Below are 17,884 nucleotides of genomic sequence, written 5' to 3'. Positions count from 1 at the left end.
AGATTTAGAGGGTAGGATTTTTTTTTATCATTTTTTATTTTAATTTTAAATAGCTTGTTTTACATGTCAATCCCAGTTCCCTCTCCCTCCCCTCTTCCCGCACTCCCCTTCCCCCCTCCCTCCCACCCTATTGCCAAATCCTTCCACATAGGGGATATCTAGAGTCTGCCATTTTACTCTTGGTAGGGTCAAGGCACTCCCCTAAGAGTCCAGGCTGAGAGAGCATCTCTCTTTGTGCTATAGGCACATGAAGACAGTTTGTATACCAGGGATAGACACTGATCCACAGCTCAGGGCCCCATAGGTTGCCCAGGCCTTCTCACTGACACTCACATTTGGGGGGGTCCAGATCAGTCCCATGCTGGCCTCCCCACTGTCGGTCTGGGGTCCAAGAGCACTCCCCTGTTCAGATCAGCTGTCTCTGCTGGTTTTGCCAGCCCATTCTTTGCCAATTTGCTCATCACTCCTCTTTCTCTGTCACTGGGTTCTTTGGGTTCAGTTCAGTGATTAGTTGTGTGTTTGCCTCTGCTTCCATCAGTCACAGGATGAAGGCTCCCGGATGGTTATAGACATCAAGTTCATTATCAGGAATGGGCATTCGAGGTGGTCTCTCCACTATTGCTTAGCTTGCCAATTGATGTTGTACCTTTAGATCACTCAAGGTCACTCTGGTGCCTGATCTGTCTTCGATCCTATGATTCCCTCTTCCCCCTATTCTACCCCCACCCCTCAACTTCCTGTTCCCCCATGACCAACTCCCTTCCTCTTTACCCCCTCTATTCTTCCCAGGTCCCATTCCCCCCCACCCCTCGCCGTGTTCCCCATCCATTCAGAGGATCTTGTCTCCATCCTCTTCTCTTGGGTACTATGCATATATGCATATCTTTTAGGTTCTTTCCTGTTTCTCAGAAAACCCCCTGCATCTTATCAGAGGGTAGGATTTTTTTGTTTGTTTTGTTTTTGTTTGTTTGTTTGGTTGGTTGGTTGGTTGGTTGGGTTTGTAAACTAGTTAAATTCTTCCAGTATGATAAGAATTGATACGCTTTCATCAAGTATAAAAAAATTGAAAGATCTCTCCACACTCTATTACTACTATCCTATGGAAAAAGACATTTTAAAAAGATAAAACAAATTTGAGTTCAGAGTAAGTCCTCTTTTTTTATTTTTTATATTTATTTATCTATTCATTTATTGAGACAGGGTTTCTCTGTAGTTTTGGAGCCTGTCCTGGAACTCACTCTGCAGACCAGGCTGGCCTCAAACTCACAGAGAGATCTGCCTCCCGAGTGCTGGGATTAAAGGCAAGTGCCACCACCGTGCAATCAGAGTAAGTCCTTTAAATAAACTGAACTTTGCAGAACTATGCCAAAAAATGTAAAATCCAGATATGATGGCCCACACCTCTATTGCACTTGGGAGATTTAGTTTGAAAACATCAAGGGCTAGTTGAATAACAGGACAGCTGAGACTACATACCAAGACCCTTTTCAACAAAGAAAACAAAAGACCTCACTGTACCTGAGTGCCTCGTGTTGCTGGACTGTGCTAGACCTCTGTAGTGAGTGCTCTTAGCACCAAACCATCTCTCCAGCCACATGTTCTTCATGGTTGTATTTTTAAGATTTTTTTTTTAAGTTTTCTGCTTATGGGTAAGTGTATTTCCACATCTGAGTGGATATCACTGGAGGGCTGACACAGGTGTCGAATCCTCTGGGACTCAAGTTACAACTGATTGTGACCAGCCCAGTCTGAGAGCTGGGAATAAAACTCTGGTCCTATGCATGAACAGCAAGTGCTCTTTACTGGAGAACTCTCTGTCTAGCCTATGTTGAAGTGATTAATAGGGTAAGCTTATTATTTGAAAAATTCATTAATGCAGAACATCCCATTCCTAGTCGGTGCCAGATCACAGATGTTCTTGAATATTAGAAACAGTGTCATTCTGTAAGAACAAATCAGATAAACAAGTATTTACTAAACACATTAATATAAACAACATTCAGTACTTTGGGGGATACAAAAGGAATAGACTCAGTGCTCACTGTAATTACAAAAGATTCAAAAGGAACCTTTTTCTCCTCCTTACATCTTAGCCTTTGTAGCTGGTCTACAAAGCTACACAGAGAAACCGTCTCAACCCCCTCCCCAAAAAGAATAATCAATATTGAAGACCACATAAACAATGCCTAAATAATTCCCAGCATAGAAATCAGAATAATGTATTCATTATTCTATTATGGTTAAATAATTCAGGAAATAAATGTACTGCAAACTGGATCAGATTTGCATACCTTTATTAATTCAGTGAGTAAATTCATGCTAGTTAAAGATAAAATAGAACCACAAGCAGTTGTCATTTTTAATCTTTTAATTCTTATCCTGTGGCTAGCAATCCATTTCTTTCATCATTAATATTGGAAGTATACTGAAGTTTTTGATACTACTTGCTTAGTAAACTTCAGTATTTACAAAATATAAAACCAGGAGTGTAGGGGAGAACTGTGAGTTGGAATGTAAGATGAAATAAAAAGTAGAAAATAGAAAAAAAGACTCAGTTCTAATGTTAACTTCCGAGTATGTTTGAAAATCTGACATTGACATGCCGTTTGAAAAATTCTTGCTTCAAATTATCATACCACTTAGTTGTCACTGCTTTTAAGGTTTTACATAGCTGTCATCTTCCTATAGTCCAAACTATTAACTAACAAAAGTTGTACACCACTGTAACTGACAATACCTGTTTTTAAGATTTGATAATTTAATTCCTAGATTTGGCTTTCTAGTCTAAGAGTCCCACCTATGATCTTTGCCCTAAAACCAGATATGTTAACACTAAGTCCTTTTGTCTCGCTCTCCTTTCTCATTGTGTCTTCAGTAAAGAAATATATCATTATTTCCTCTAATCATCTAACATGAGGTGATTGATAAGTAAGAAGGGAAATCTTCATTTTGTTATCACAACAAATTCAATGAAAAATGTATTTCTTGTCAACATAGGAGGTCCTATTCTTGTACACAAGAATATTATAAAAATGCCTTCTCAGCCTTGCAAATGCATCTCTGCCCTGTTACTTTTGTTCTTTTCTATTTAATTATCAGCACACCGATTCATGTGATGTAGTCCTTTCTTTTAGAAATGCTGTGGTTTGTATTTAGGCTTTAATGGATACAGATGCATCACTTAATGCCATCCATCCTTCTTTTGTCTGTTGTTTAGAAACATTTGCAAACAGAAATGTCCTTCTGTGACACACTTTGTAGCAGACAATGAGCTGCCAAGTGAAACAGAGAGTAAACAAGTAAAAAGAACAATGTGTTATGCAGAAATTTCTTCTAGAGTGCTCAAGCAATATCTACCACCAATTGTCAATTGAAAAGATCCTTGAAAATATCTATATTTCATATGCCAACACACAATATGTGGGATCTTTTAATTAATTAATTATATGACAATTACATTTTAATACCATATGGTAGGAAATTTAACATTATGTTGAAAAGCACTCAGCCTAAAATGAGGCAATGAGTTTAGCAAGACAATAGAAAAACTAAAGTATAATTCATAAACTTAGACCCAGTTGACTTTTGATTCCTCCATGTAACTTCTGTTTACAGGATAGAGTTTGAATGGGAAGTCCTTTGTTACAGTTCAAGTTGGGTGAAAACTGCTGTTGTCTTTCACTTTGAAGATGGTGCTGTATCAACCAGTTCTCTAGTGCCTTTTGATTAATTGGAGATTGGCTTCTTGATAAGGACCTTAAAACTTTACCTCTGAAATGTAATTGCAAGCATTTACATATATGCACTTGTCCATTTCATATAGCTGTTGGCTTTTTGGCCCTAGTAATTTAACCTGACAACATTTACATCATACTTTTATAAACTGCCTGTTTCTTTCCATGAGTTTGGTTACGTGTACTGAGAATGCTGTTTGTCTGTTTTCTTATTGAGGTGCTAGGGATCTGACCCAAGACCTGGTAGACAAGTGCTCTCCCACAGGGAAGGGAGACCCTACTCCCTAACTAAAGCTTCTCTTGTCCTCTAGTGTACCACCAAGTGTGTGTGTGTGTTTTGTTTGTTTGGAAAACTATTATGAACACATTGTTGACAAATCAATTTGGAACTATTAAAACCTGGATTTCCAGACTTCAGTGTCTTCTTATAGGAAGCTCTCTTACCTAGTGTGGACTATTAGAAAAGCAGAAATCTGGAAAACCATCTTAAAACCATGCCTGCCACTCGTTTTAATACCCAACACATGTATAAAAAGGGCAAAGCCCTTTTTCTTAGGTTATTAATCCATTGAGTGCCACTGTAGCATTCTGGCTCTCATGTGTACTTCCTCATGTTCTTCCTCTCTCTCCCCCACCTCTCTCTCTAGAATGCCTGTCTCTCTCTTGTTTTATAAACAACTACTGTAAGAAAATATCTGCAGTGGAAACAGCATAGTTTAAAAAGTCAGTTCAGAATGTGTCATATTTGATGATATTTTTTACGCCTGCTTGTCTCAATCCTAATTTAGATTTTTTATATTAATTGTCATCAACTTCATTTCATTGAAATAGCTCCTTCATTTTCCTATTTTGTCAGTTTACGTAACTAAGTAGTTAAACTAATGAGCAAAATTTTAAGTCATACAGTGCTTTGCTAGACAGAACAGTCATAATCCATCTTGGATACATGAGCATACAAAAATTGCACAGGAGAAGACAATAGGAAACAGCTTTCTCTTATGATTTCACAGAGGGAGACAGGAAGAACCCTCATAAGGAATCTGCTGCGTACTGTGCCTCTATTATCATAGTCAGGGTTTCTGTCCGGTGATACAACAGCATAGCCAACAGCAACTAGGAAAGAAAAGCTTAAACTCTCAGTCATACTTCATCATTGAGAAAGTCACAGTAGGAACTCAAGGCAGGAAACCCAGATGTGAGAACAAAAGCAAAAGCCAGTGTTTACTGCCTTACTCTCCATGGATTGCTCAGTCTGCTTTCTTATACAATTCAGAATAGGTCATTCATCAAGAAAACAGCACATGGACTTGCCTATAGTCAATCTGGATGGAGGCATTTCCCCAATTGAGGTTTCTCTTCCCAGATAACACTAGCTTGTGTCAAACTGACAAACAAAACAAAAAACAGGATAGAGATGTTTTAAAAATTGTCTAAATGTATCCATTCATACATAGATCAGAGAAATAACATCAAATGCAAGGGAAAGAACAATGATCTAAGAACTCAGTCTTAGGGCCTGGAAAGATGACTAATTGTGTTAAGAGTACATTCTGCCCTTGTAGACGACAGTTCTTGTAGAGAATGGTTTGGTTCTTGGCACCCACTTCAGGGCACTTAAAACTACCTATAACTCTAGCTTTACAGAAATCTGATGTTTCTAGCTTCTGCAGGTACCACACACACAATTTAAAATAAAAAAAATTATAATAATACTCTTAGAAATGAAGTCAGTCTTACAAAGTAAGATCATCTTTTGACATTCAGACAAGTGATGCTTTTTTATTAGAGCATAAGATGAACATTTTACCTTTTTACAGTAGTAACTAAACTATACAAAATATAATATAGCTAACTTGGAAACTGTTTGACAAATGTCTGTCTTGTAAACTTGATCCGCCAGTCCCATGTCTAGGTGTGTACTGAGCAAACAGTAGGGATTGAGGAATAGTTGTGTACTACAGAGGGGCTAGGGGTGTGTTATATGGAGGTCTGTACTCAATAAGGTTAGACATGTACAAGAATGCTACAGTGACATTTTGAGTAAAACTTATAAGCAATCTGAGTATCCATTGTGTACTGAACTGAGAGATCTGAAATGAGTGAAGAGATTATAGCAGCATGCACTTGTGTTAGACATTTTCATAGAACATGAAGGTCAGTAAAAGAAGCCTAACAAAAGAAGTATATAGTATATGCCCTTATTTTTATGCTATAAAAAATAAGCTACCCCTTTGGAAATCATAATAGTGACTTTTTTACCTTTGTCAGAGAGGGAGGAAACACAACTAGAAAAGAGCTCAAGTGATGTGTGGTGCTGTGGGATTGCTCTGGATTTAACAGCTATTCACTGTGAGGGGATTCTGTTTTGTGTGCTTAAGATTCATGTACCATTTGTGTATGGGATATACTTCAAAAAAGGGAAAAGGCAATGTGACATTATCCGATGGACTTAAAGTATTTGCTAGATGAACCATTTGGTAAAGATAAAAATGAGTTGAGCTCCACAAAGGATTTCAGAGACTTAATTATGGAATCTATCAAAAAGGGAAATAAGACATAACAACTTAAATTGTACCATCTGCAGCTAATTTGGTTAGGATAACTTATTTTAGTCCAATTTGTTGTATTTTGCATACTTAGTACTGAGATTATGCAACATTTGGTAATTATTGAATCAGTGTATAATTACAAACCATAAACCATTGCGTCCTAGTCCTCTGAAATATAATCCATGTGACCCTCCTCATGTTTGAGCTAGCTGGGGTTTTGTCTTGTTTTGTTTGGTTTTAAAGTATCATCAGGTTCTGAAGGGGATAAAGTACTGCTGGAATTAGACTAAAATTTGGTTCACTGGACCACAGTATACTTAGTTAATTGGTTTATTTTCATAACTATCTCTGTTTTTCACCTCTTTTGTCTTCTTTATTTGAAGGGGGAAAAACACCATGAGTATTGTTTGGCTCAATTTATATAATAGCCAACAAAAATCAAATTCATTTTAAAATAAAATCAAAAGCATTGATGTTTTAGTCTACCCTCTAGTGAGACTCACTGAATTGAGAAGATAAATTTCTACTCTTCCAGTAGTGATAAAAATGTATGCTAGCTCAATACTTCATTATGGAAATGGCAATAAAGAAGAAAGATTTAGTTGCCTTAATGTCTAATCTCGTTCTAGGTATTAAAGGACAAGAGCTTAAATTCTTAGTGATTTGCTTCTTTAGTTAGACCAGAACTGTCTCCTTCATATAGTTAAAATAAATGAAAACTATCTTTTGATAACAGAAAAGATATCCTTCTAATATTTAAGCAAGTAGGTGATCCTGAAACATATGTGTGCTAGTTTATATGTTACTATGATATTTCAAATTTGACATCCTATATGTTTTACAAATAAACTTTGCCTACTTTACATTCCTAAGTTTTAAAAACTCCTTTAGAGTCCTAAAGAAAGTAGGAACTATAAAACCTACAAAAACTGGGGAGGGGGGAACTCCTAATGAATGCTTTTGATTATTGATTATTGATTATTGTTAGGTGGTGCTGAGGATGGGATCCAGAACCTTGTGTGTGCTCAGCACCCCTCCACTGGGTTGTACACCTTAGCTTTGAGTGTGCTCACTTTAGGATCAGGAGGCTGGAGGCACTTTGCCACCCCATCATCAGACTTCTGTTTCCTGCCATGCTGACTCTACTCAGCACAGTGTAACAGTGGCTGAGTGAGAATCATGAGCTAGTCAAAAAATAGTTCCTGGGGACAGTGCCATGCCTAAGATTTCTGAGATTCAAAAGCCACCGAGATAAAGACCCCTATTTGTAAGTAAGCTAATACTTATGGACAGATGGTAGAAAGAACCAAGCATCTGGTAACTGGTAAGCATGGCCAGAGAGAACACTAGCGAAGTCAGCCAGATCAGGAATTATCTGAGATGAGTGAGGCATGCCCAAAGGTAGAAGGAATAAGCATTGAGGAAAATGGCTCTGAACTAAATTCCTGTCACTTCATACTTGCTTCTTGTATGTTATTTTGAAAATGGAAAGGCTAGTGTGTAGAGATTGCACGTGTATGCATGTCTGTGCAGGTATGTGTACTCGTGCATTCGTGAGAAAGAGAGAGAGAGAGAGAGAGAGAGAGAGAGAGAGAGAGAGAGAGAGAGAGAGAGAGAGAGAGAGAGTGTGTGTGTGTGTGTGTGTGTTTAGGCACCCTTCATAGGAATAATTATTCATTGAAATAAGTAGTCATGTAACCTGATTAATGACCTAGAAACATTGATTTTTCTTTCAGTGAATACATAAATAATTAATTAATGTTACTGTGTTAGATTAATTAGAAAATGTAGTACTTTGCTTCCATAACTGAACATGGTGAAATTTAAATTCTTTATGTTACTTTGACATTTTCCAACAGCAGTATTTTAATTTTCTCAAAGATGTTTATCAAATACAAATGTATGTAATAACCTGTAGTTAATGGCTTTGAATACATTTATCGAAGTTTCATTTATTTTTTTGATAGTGATGTATCAAGACTATTTAACATCAAACTCTTTTTTATTAGGATTTGGAACTTGGAAGGAAAGCAGACGGCTCATTTTCTTCTTCATTCTCCTGGAATGAGTGTGTGCTGGCACCCTGAGGAAACTTTTAAGGTTATTTTCTATAACTTAGCTTTCCCCTGCCAAGCCTAAAGGATCTGCAAGTATAATACCTATACCCATAAAGGAAAAGACCCAATGACTTTCCACTCAGACACAAGTTAGCACAAAAACTTTTCGGTTAATACAGAAGTCAGCACTTTAATAGTTTCTTTAAAATAGTTAGACTTGGGGCTGGAGAGATGGCTCAGAGGTTAAGAGCACTGACTGCTCTTCCAGAGGTCCTGAGTTCAATTCCCAGCAACCACATGGTGGCTCACAGCCATCTATAATTCAATCTGGTGCCCTCTTCCGGCATGTATGCAGAACACTATGTATGTAATAAATAAATAAATCTTAAAAAATAATAATAGATGCTTATTAAAAAAAATAGTTAGACTTTTTGCACCCCTCATTCATACATATATGTTTTCCAAATTAACCCTCCAGTCACGCTCATTCTTTTGGCACCTGATTTTCATAGGTCTCTAATATCTTCATGCTTTTTTCTGTTCTCTGATGTGTCCTCAGTTTTGCACACACAAAAAAATAGCTGATTAAATCTAGCTAATATTTCTGTGGTAAAGCTTTTTCTCTTAACAATATTATGCCAACTTTTTAAATTTTAAGTTATCTCTTTTATACATTTTATTTCTAAATGTTTGGGTATAACTTTTTTTTTAGCTATCTTAAAAGTAGAATACAAATTAATGGATTTCATTTTGGCAAATCTATTTTGTTCTTGTTGGTCATTGTATCCCATTCTCCCACCTTCTTGCGGGTCTCCTTCCTGTCCTCCGATACTCCATTGTTCCTTCATGTCACATGTATTCTATTACCATCCCCTTAATCTCTTCTCTCCTTCACTTCTCATGGACCCCTTTTTAGTCTTACAGCCTATATACATGTGCATTCACAAATATGTCTATTGGTTACTGCTACACTATTCAGAATAGCTAACAAATGGAGTAACCTAGATGCCCATCATCAGATGGATACAAGAAATATGGTATAGTATACAGTTGTACTTTAGTATTTGGCCATGGAGAGAAATGAAGTCCCACCATTTGCAATGCAGTAGATGGAAGACGAAACTTATGCTGAGTAAATGAGTCAGACTGAGGCTCGTGTTTTCTCTCAGGTGCAGATATAGGTTATATGTGCGGGAGGTTTAGGTCATCAAGGTATATTTCATCCCTTCATTTAAATGTGTAATTTCATGTAGTTACCAGTTGTCTCTCAAACTACCAATGGTTATTTCCAACGCATTAGTGAAATTTTTTTCTTTCATTCTTAAATGTAGATAATTTTCACATTGTTGATCATTTCATTGGTTACATATTTCTTGAAACTAGTCCTGTTGACTCTCTCTCTCTCTCTCTCCATATATACTTTTCCTTTGTACTCTGCCAACTTTTCTTACATTCTGATTGCGAATTGTTTAGTTATTTGTAAATAACTAAAAAGCAAATTCCAAGCCATTCAACACACTAAATATTAGAGCTCAGGGTTTCTGATGCCAGGTCCTCCTCTTTCCATCTGTCACCTTTCTAGTCAAAATTAAAAGAACATTCTCAGAAAGAACTTTACAAAGGAGGTAAAACATGTCTTTGGACACTAGCTATTAATCAATATCTAACACAGTTGTAGCAATCTTTTCTACTATAGATGATATCCTAATGACATGCTTTCATGGTCTAAGAAGCAACTTTCATATTGTAATCTTTATAAAATTGGGATTTATTGTTTAAATATGCATTTTATTACATATTTCATATGTTGATAAAATTAGTTTATTAAACATCTAAAATTATTGGAATTGTAGAACAAGGAAGTATTTAGGTAGTAGCAGCCATTCTTTCTTGATTTAAGAATAGCGCGTTATTTACTAGATACTTTGTACAACAAGCCTATGACTGTTTTCCATGCCAACTTGTATTTAGCTTGCTAAAGACACATTTCATGAGCCATCACAATATTTCAAGCAAGGCACCGGCAGTCAGTAGCAGTATACAACTCCCTTCAAATATGAACTATCAGAATTAGAAGCATGCAATAAAACTGAACAAAGTCTGTACTTAAGGTGCTGAATACGGTAGGTTAAAGTGAGGATTGACATTTCACATTAAGGTTGTATATTAGAAAGAGAGGGTTTTTGGTTTTGGGTTTTTTTGTTTTGTTTTTTTATTTAGAAACAATCATGTTACATATCAATCCCCCGTTCCCTCTCCCTCCCATCCTCCCATGTCCCCTGCCAACCCCTCCAACCCACCCACCCACTCCCCAAGGCTAATGAGGCCCTTCATGGGGGATCATCAAAGTCTGTAACATCATTTGGGAGAGGGCCTAGGCCCTCCTCCCTGTATCTGGGATGAAATAGTATCCCTCCATAGGGAATGGGCTCCCAAAGCCCATTTGTATGCTAGGGATAAATACTGGTTCCACTGTCAGAGGTCCCATAGACTGCCCAGGCCTCCTAACTGGCACCCACATTCATAGGACTTGGTTCGGTACATTGCTGGTTCCCCAGTTTTACAACTGGGGTCCATGTGCTCTCACTAGTTCAGGTCAGCTGTTTCTGTAGGTTTCTGTAGCATTGTCTTGACTCCTTTGCTCATCCCTCCTTCCTCTCTACAAGTGGATTCCAGGAGTATGGCTCAGTGCTTAGCTATGGGTGCCTGCTTCTGCTTCCGTCAGCTACTGGATGAAGGCTCTAGAATGGCAATTAAGGTAGTCACCAATCTCATTATAGGGGAAGGGCTTCAAAGGCGGCTTCTCCACTACTGCCTAGATTCTTAGTTGGGGTCATCTTTGTGGATCTCTGAACATTTCCCTAGTGCTAGATTTCTCTTTACACCTATATTGGCTCCCTCTATTAAGGTATCTCTTTTCTTGCTCTCCTCTCTTCCTTCCCCCTCATCTTCTCTCCTCTTTTTCCTACTTTCTTCCCCCTCTCCCACTATGCTCCCAGTTTGCTCAGGAGTTCTTGTCCCATTCCTCTTCTTCAGGGGACCATGTATTTCTCTCTTAGGGTCTGCCTTGTTTCCTAGTTTCTCTGGTGGTGTGGATTGTAGGCTGGTAATCCTTTGCTCTATGTATAATGTCCATATATGAGTCCATATATACCATGCTTGTCTTTCTGTGACTGAGTTACCTCACTCAAGATGGTTTCTTCCAGTTCCATCCATTTGCCTGCGAATTTCAAGATTTCATTGTTTTTTTCCACTGATTAATACTCCATTATGTAAATGTACCACATTTTCTCCATCCATTCTTCAGTTGAGGGGCATCTAAGTTGCTTCCAGGTTCTGACTATTACAAACAACACTGCTATGAACATAGTTGAACATATATCCTTGTTGTATGAATGTGCATCCTTTAGGTATGTGACCAAGAGTGGAATTGGTGGATCTTGAGGTAGACTGATTCCCATTTTCCTGAGGAATCTCCATATTGATTTCCAAAGTGGCTGCACAAGTTGCACTCCCATTGGCAATGGAGGAGTGTTCCCCTTTCTCCACATCCTCTCCAGCATAAACTGTCATTGGTGTTTTTTATTTTAGCCATTCTGGCTGGTGTAAGATGGTATCTCAGACTTGTTTTGATTTGCATTTCCCTGGTGGCTAAGGGAAGTTCATCATTTCATCATTTAGGGAGGTCATGACAGCAGGAGGCTACTGGTCACATTGCATCTTTATTCAGTATGATAAATGCCGATGCTTAACTCACTTTCTTTTACTGTAGTCCAGGACCCCAGCCCATGAAATGATGTCACCCAGGGTCTAAGTGGATCCTCCCATTTCAACTGGCCTATTCTGGGTGGGTGGTCACTCTGAGGTGTGTCTCCCAGGCAGTTCTATGCTCTGTCAAGTTGATAATTGATATTAACTATCAAATCATGTGTGACAAAATTTTATAAGCCACCCCTGACATTCAGGAGTTGAAAATGCAGAAATAATCAATCTAAAGATCCACCTGAGTCCTTTTCAGATTGTATGGCCACGAGTAGATTTAGAGCAGTGCATATGCTACAGAGGAACCCAGTGTTCTTCAGTAACAGCGTGTCAGTGAGTCACAGCAAAGCCCAGATCTCCTGGACCGACTAAGCCAATTGTAAGAGGTCAGATCCCAACAGGACTCTGCCTTAGACAACTGAATCTACATTGATGATGGGGAGGAAGACGACATACAAGTAAATTTGAGTTTTCCCACATCATCACAAAGCATTCTCACTAGTGTATGTATTCATATCCGGGAATCCCTCATCCTATGATTCAAGAGAAAGTCTCACAATTAGTAGGAACAGGTGCTCTCCTCTACCTCAGTCTAGCTTTGGAAACATTCTGCTAGTAACATGCTTTCTTTCCTGCAACCATGCTTTCTTTCCCACAACTGTGTGCTAGCAATATAGCTTTAAAGAGAGAAGATTGCATTTTTGTATAACTTGATTTTAACATATTTTTCAAATTTTATAGCCAACAGAAGTCGAATTATCAATAATACACATGCTTCATTTGCATCTCCAGCACCATCAGCCTTTTGTTTCAGCATCTGCAAGCTCTAGAAGGTTGTTCCCATCCTTGGCAGGATTAGCTTTTTCCTTTGGATACTTTGTACAGGCCTTTGTAAGCTTGGGACCTGCCCTTTCAGGAACAAGCTTAGAGGATGACCATGTGATTCTTCTCTGTTGCTTGGCCTTATTTCCTTTTGTGTCTGTGTCGGCTTTTCTTTTAAGACATTATAGAGGTAGGACATAGGTGGTAAACTTCAGGACACAGTGGTACCCAGCATTGGTCCATCTTATAGTGGCTATCCTCACATCTCCATTTCAGAAATAAGAGAGCTACCAGTCACATAGCAGTTACTCGGTTTTAAGTGGAAGAAGCAGCCACCTTTCTATCCAGACCTCTGTGTAGGGGTGTGTGTGTGTGTGTGTGTGTGTGTGTGTGTGTGTGTGTGTGTGTGTGTGTGTATTTATGACATTGAACCTCTGCTTCTTCCTCAAACTTAGCTAATGAGATGACATGCAGTTGCCTTCTTCCTCCCTGTGTTACAGCTGATGGTTGCAGAGAAGAATGGAATGATCCGGTTTTATGATCTAATGGCCCAACAGGCAATTTTGTCTCTTCAATCAGAACAGACACCGTTAATGTCAGCACACTGGTGCTTGAAAAACACCTTCAAAGTTGGTGCTGTGGCTGGAAATGATTGGATAATTTGGGATATCACTCGGTCCAGGTAGTTATTTAGATATCTGTTTGTTATATTACATAAATCCTTTGTTATATGACCCATTGGGCCATTCTTGTACTAGGCCTCCATGTGCAAATGAAAACAAGTCTCTCCTGTAGAAGGGCAGTAGCTCTGGGAATGTTAGAAAAAAAGAAAAATGCTGACCCTGTGGTGCCCTAGAGTGGTTCTGGGTCATGTTGGTTGTTTTCTATTTTCAGTTGAGTGCTTATTGGAATTTTGTTGCAATTAAATTTATTGGACTTCAAAGAGAAAACATCTTTAAAACTTTTATTTGAGTTCGCCTACTTGAATCTAACACTTAATTTGCAAAATGCAAACTCTTGTTTTATAGTTATCCTCAAGAGACAAGACCTGTTCACATGGATCGAGCACACTTATTTAGGTAACGTACTGGTTTGCTGGAGCTGTGTGAATCCTTGGTTTGATGGTATGCCACTAGCAGAATTCCCCAGCCTTCCCCTCTACCTTGGAGTTTTTCTGGTTGCTTCATAAGGGTTGTCTTGCTTTCCCTACTGCATAGTTGTTTACTCTTTTGCTTTAGGCAAGCTGGAAATCTACTCTTCACACATGCCTTTAATACAAGCACTGGGGAGGCAGACACAGGCGGATCTCTGTGGCCAGCCTGGTCTACTGAGCAAGTTCCAGGATAGCCTCCAAAGCTACAAAGAAAATGGTTATCATTCACAGACACCATGCAACCATTCTACCAGTACTACCTCAGCGTTGGGGTGGATTATACTTCCTCCTTGTTCTGTGCTGATAAATACAAATATACATAGGCTCATGTTTACATACTAATAGCACTGTATTTTAAACAAGGCCATGCCAGCTAGTATGATCTTTAGCATACTAATGCTTAGTTTTGTTTTGTTTTTTACTTAAATTAATATTTCTTGATTTTTTTTGTCCTTTTATTCCATTAGTCATTAAGCAGCCTTAAATAATAGAAAAAGCAAATAACCAGGTGAAAACAGTGAGACATTTGAAATTTGCTTAGAATTCCATAGGTTAGGAGCTGGAGAGATGGCTCAGCAGTTAAGAGCACTTCCAGAGGACCCAAGTTAGTTCTAAACACCTTCATGGCAGTTCACCCCTGCCTGTAACTCCAGTTCCTGGACTTCTGACACCCTCACACAGACATACATGCAGGCAAAACACCAGTGAGCGTAACAATAAATTATATATTTTTCTAAATTCCATAGGTTAAAAGATAATCCAGATATCAAAGATACGAGCAAATGTATGTTTTTAAATCAGTGAGTATGTATGGTTTGTGAGAACTCTAAAGAAGTTAGAGTTCTCCTTCTCAGGAAAGTTAGAATTACCTTCTCAGCATAATTTATCATCTCTTCAGTATCATTAAAAACCTAGACTTAGTGCTAGGAGGACCACACAATGGATAAGAACACTCACTATGTGAGCATTGAGACCTGAGTTCCAGTCTCCAGCACCTCCCCCAGCACTGGGGCGTGGAAGCAGGTGGAGCCTAGCTCACTGGCCTGCCAACCTGTAAGGAATGGTGAGCTTCTTGTTCAGTGAGAGACCCTGTCTTCAAACAGTAGGAAGGAGACTAATGGGAGATATTTGATGTATTTCTCTAAGTAGATATCTTAGTCTGGTGCCCATTGTCTAAGGTCAAAGGATAAAATGGAGCACCCCCACATTTGTCAGGGGTTACTATGGCCCTTAGGCCAATTATATCTTATCCCCTAGAGTAGGACAATGACAGAACAGAGCTGAAATTCAATTTGTTGGTATAGAAACAGGACAGAGGAACCGTTGAAGAGTTGATAATCTGAGACCAGATACTTACTGTTGAAGAATTCTCTTTATGCCTTCTTTACCACACTGACTGTACTAGTCATCTGTCATGTAGGCTCGATTGTTTAGGGAAATAGAGATTTCCCTTGAGATACTTTGAAGGCTTGAATAGTCTAAGTGGTTATGCCATCCCAAGTGACCCAAACACAAGTGTATGACATGAATTTAAAAGAAATGTCAATAAATGGGCCTGGAGAGATGGCTCAGCAGTTGAGGACACTGGCTGTTCTTCCAGAGGGTCCAGGTTTGATCACAACACCCACATGACACAATCTCCATACATGGCTGGTGCCTTGTGTCTCCGTCTCCCTTCATCTTTAGAGACAGTATTAGCCTTGCATAATTTCAGAATGCAGTCCGGTGGCTCAGGAGGAGCACTCAACAAACATACAGAACAGGAAAGTATTCGTAGCTAAGTAAGCTGGAAGTCTACATGGAAAACTATATTAACCAATTTCAAATTATGAAATTACTGCTTTTACACTGACAGATGTAGCCTGTTTTAGAAAAGCTTACAATTGCCTGCAGGACAGTGCTTATTGTTATGCTTTCTTATTTCTTAGGTGGTCTGCAATTAGTGAAAACTTATTCGCAACCACTGGATATCCTGGAAAAATGGCAAGTCAGTTTCAAATTCATCATTTAGGACACTCTCAGGTAATATGAAAATGTTTCATGGCATGTATGGGTAGTTGTTTTTTGTTACACTGGATTTTTGGCTTTTCTATCTATAACTCCCAAATTTGCAATTATTAACTGAAGATGCTTGTGTCTGCTATCTTAAAAAAAACTGAGAGGTTTTTTTTTCATATTTTGATCACCAGTAGCAACAGATTATTTTTCCTCAAAATTAATATAAAAACCATATTTCATCTGTTCTGCATTTCATCTTTTATTTAAGTACATTTTGTTTGCTTGCTTGGTTTGTGTAGATTGCAAAAATATTTGATTCTGCACTGTACCCATTATTCATAGATGGCTTAGGCTTTTATTCAAGTCAGGTTTTATTGTTATTATGCTTCTACTAAAAACATAGTTTTTCAATACGTTTCTTATTTTATGTGTATGAGGGTTTTGCATGCATGTATATATGTGCACCTCATGCATGCCTGGTGCCTGTGGAGGTCAGAAAAGAGGATTGGATCCCCTAGAACTGGAGTTAGGGAATGGTTGTGAACAGCCATGTAGGGGCTAGGTATTGAACCCTGGATCCCCCCAAATGTGCCCTTAGTCACTGAGCTATCTCTCTAGTCCCAATTCATGCTTATAAAAGTTTAGGGGCTGGTAAAGAGTCCACTGCTTTGTAGTTATTTTTTTTGCTCATATATCTTACAGAGGACCCCCTCTATTGTCTGTTTGAATTCCTGACAGTAACTTTCCTTTTCTTGAGTTGAGAATTCACTGTGCTTCTTCAATTCTTCATATATTTTCAGCCCATCCTCACTGGTTCTGTAGCTGTCGGATCTGGTCTTTCCTGGCATAGAACACTCCCACTGTGTGCAGTTGGAGGAGACCACAAGCTCTTGTTTTGGGTGACAGAAATATGATTTTCCTCTGTATTTTTGGTCCTACACTTTGTATTTTTAATATATATTTTGGAGAAATCCTTATTTTTGTATCAAATATACTGTAAATCTAGAAATGTCTCAGTTGTCTTTTCTGATAAATAAAATGATGAAAACTTGAAAAATATTTCCTTGTTCTTTGTTGCATACCAAATGTGTGTGTACACATGCCAAAGTGTTTGTACATGTGCCCAGGTGTTTCTAGCTTAGCTCGAAAGAAAAGAAGACTAGGAAAAACTTGACAAATTTTGTACATCCTAGCCTCTACACTTTGAGAGTATATATACTCTTCCTAATTGTCCTAAAAACGTTGGGAACCCAGAAGTTAATCATCTAGGTTATTTGAAAATTGTTATCTTAAACTTAAGGAAGTGATGTAAAAACAAAGTTAGTTGTATTTAGGGATCCACTTTAGGAATATGAGTATGCTGAAGTTGGGATCTAGGATAGGTTGCCAAGAGTAAATTAGTCCAGAATATAAAACTCATCTAATGAAATTATCCAATATAACTGCCAACTGTTTTTAAAGTAACTATATTGGGAAAAGATAACTTATAGATGTTTAAATATAGTTTGGCAAGAATAGGAGGTATTAACCTAAAATGGAAAAATGCTATTTTTAGTTGTGAATTATGTATTACTGTACAATAAGACATTTTCTAGAAATAAGAGGAATTTCTTGATCTCTCAGTTGGAAGAAGTTCACTGTTGCCCTTAGTTATACACAGATACAAGATGCTTCCCAGCTGCTCGCCTCTTAAACAGTATTATAATCTTTGCATTGGTATCATGGCACTCTTTCCTTAATTAGCCTGTTCTATGACATGTGTCTCCATTAGACTAACACAGAAGCCGTAATCCAAGAGGGTTCCATTAG

The 17,884-nt window shown here is 38.2% G+C and overlaps 1 protein-coding gene across 7 annotated transcripts in view; it reads left to right on the top strand.

The window, feature by feature from the left end:
• Nup37 (nucleoporin 37) overlaps window positions 1-17,132 on the top strand; it is a 49,564-nt gene extending 32,432 nt beyond the window's left edge. For all 7 annotated transcript variants that reach the window (XM_040755128.1, XM_040755130.1, XM_040755126.1 and 4 more), the window contains exons 6-10: window positions 8,293-8,383; window positions 13,425-13,606; window positions 13,953-14,003; window positions 16,006-16,099; window positions 16,876-17,132. In XM_040755128.1, coding sequence (XP_040611062.1) covers window positions 8,293-8,383; window positions 13,425-13,606; window positions 13,953-14,003; window positions 16,006-16,099; window positions 16,876-16,989 — 532 coding nt within the window. In that variant the 3' untranslated portion in view covers window positions 16,990-17,132. The remainder of the gene's footprint in view (window positions 1-8,292; window positions 8,384-13,424; window positions 13,607-13,952; window positions 14,004-16,005; window positions 16,100-16,875) is intronic.
• The last annotated feature ends 752 nt before the right edge of the window (window positions 17,133-17,884 follow it).

This window comes from Mesocricetus auratus, unplaced genomic scaffold (assembly GCF_017639785.1).
Source record: "Mesocricetus auratus isolate SY011 unplaced genomic scaffold, BCM_Maur_2.0 Super-Scaffold_100011, whole genome shotgun sequence".
NCBI lineage: Eukaryota > Metazoa > Chordata > Mammalia > Rodentia > Cricetidae > Mesocricetus > Mesocricetus auratus.
Note: the sequence above shows the minus strand (reverse complement) of the source record. Positions and strands in the feature narration are given on the sequence as shown.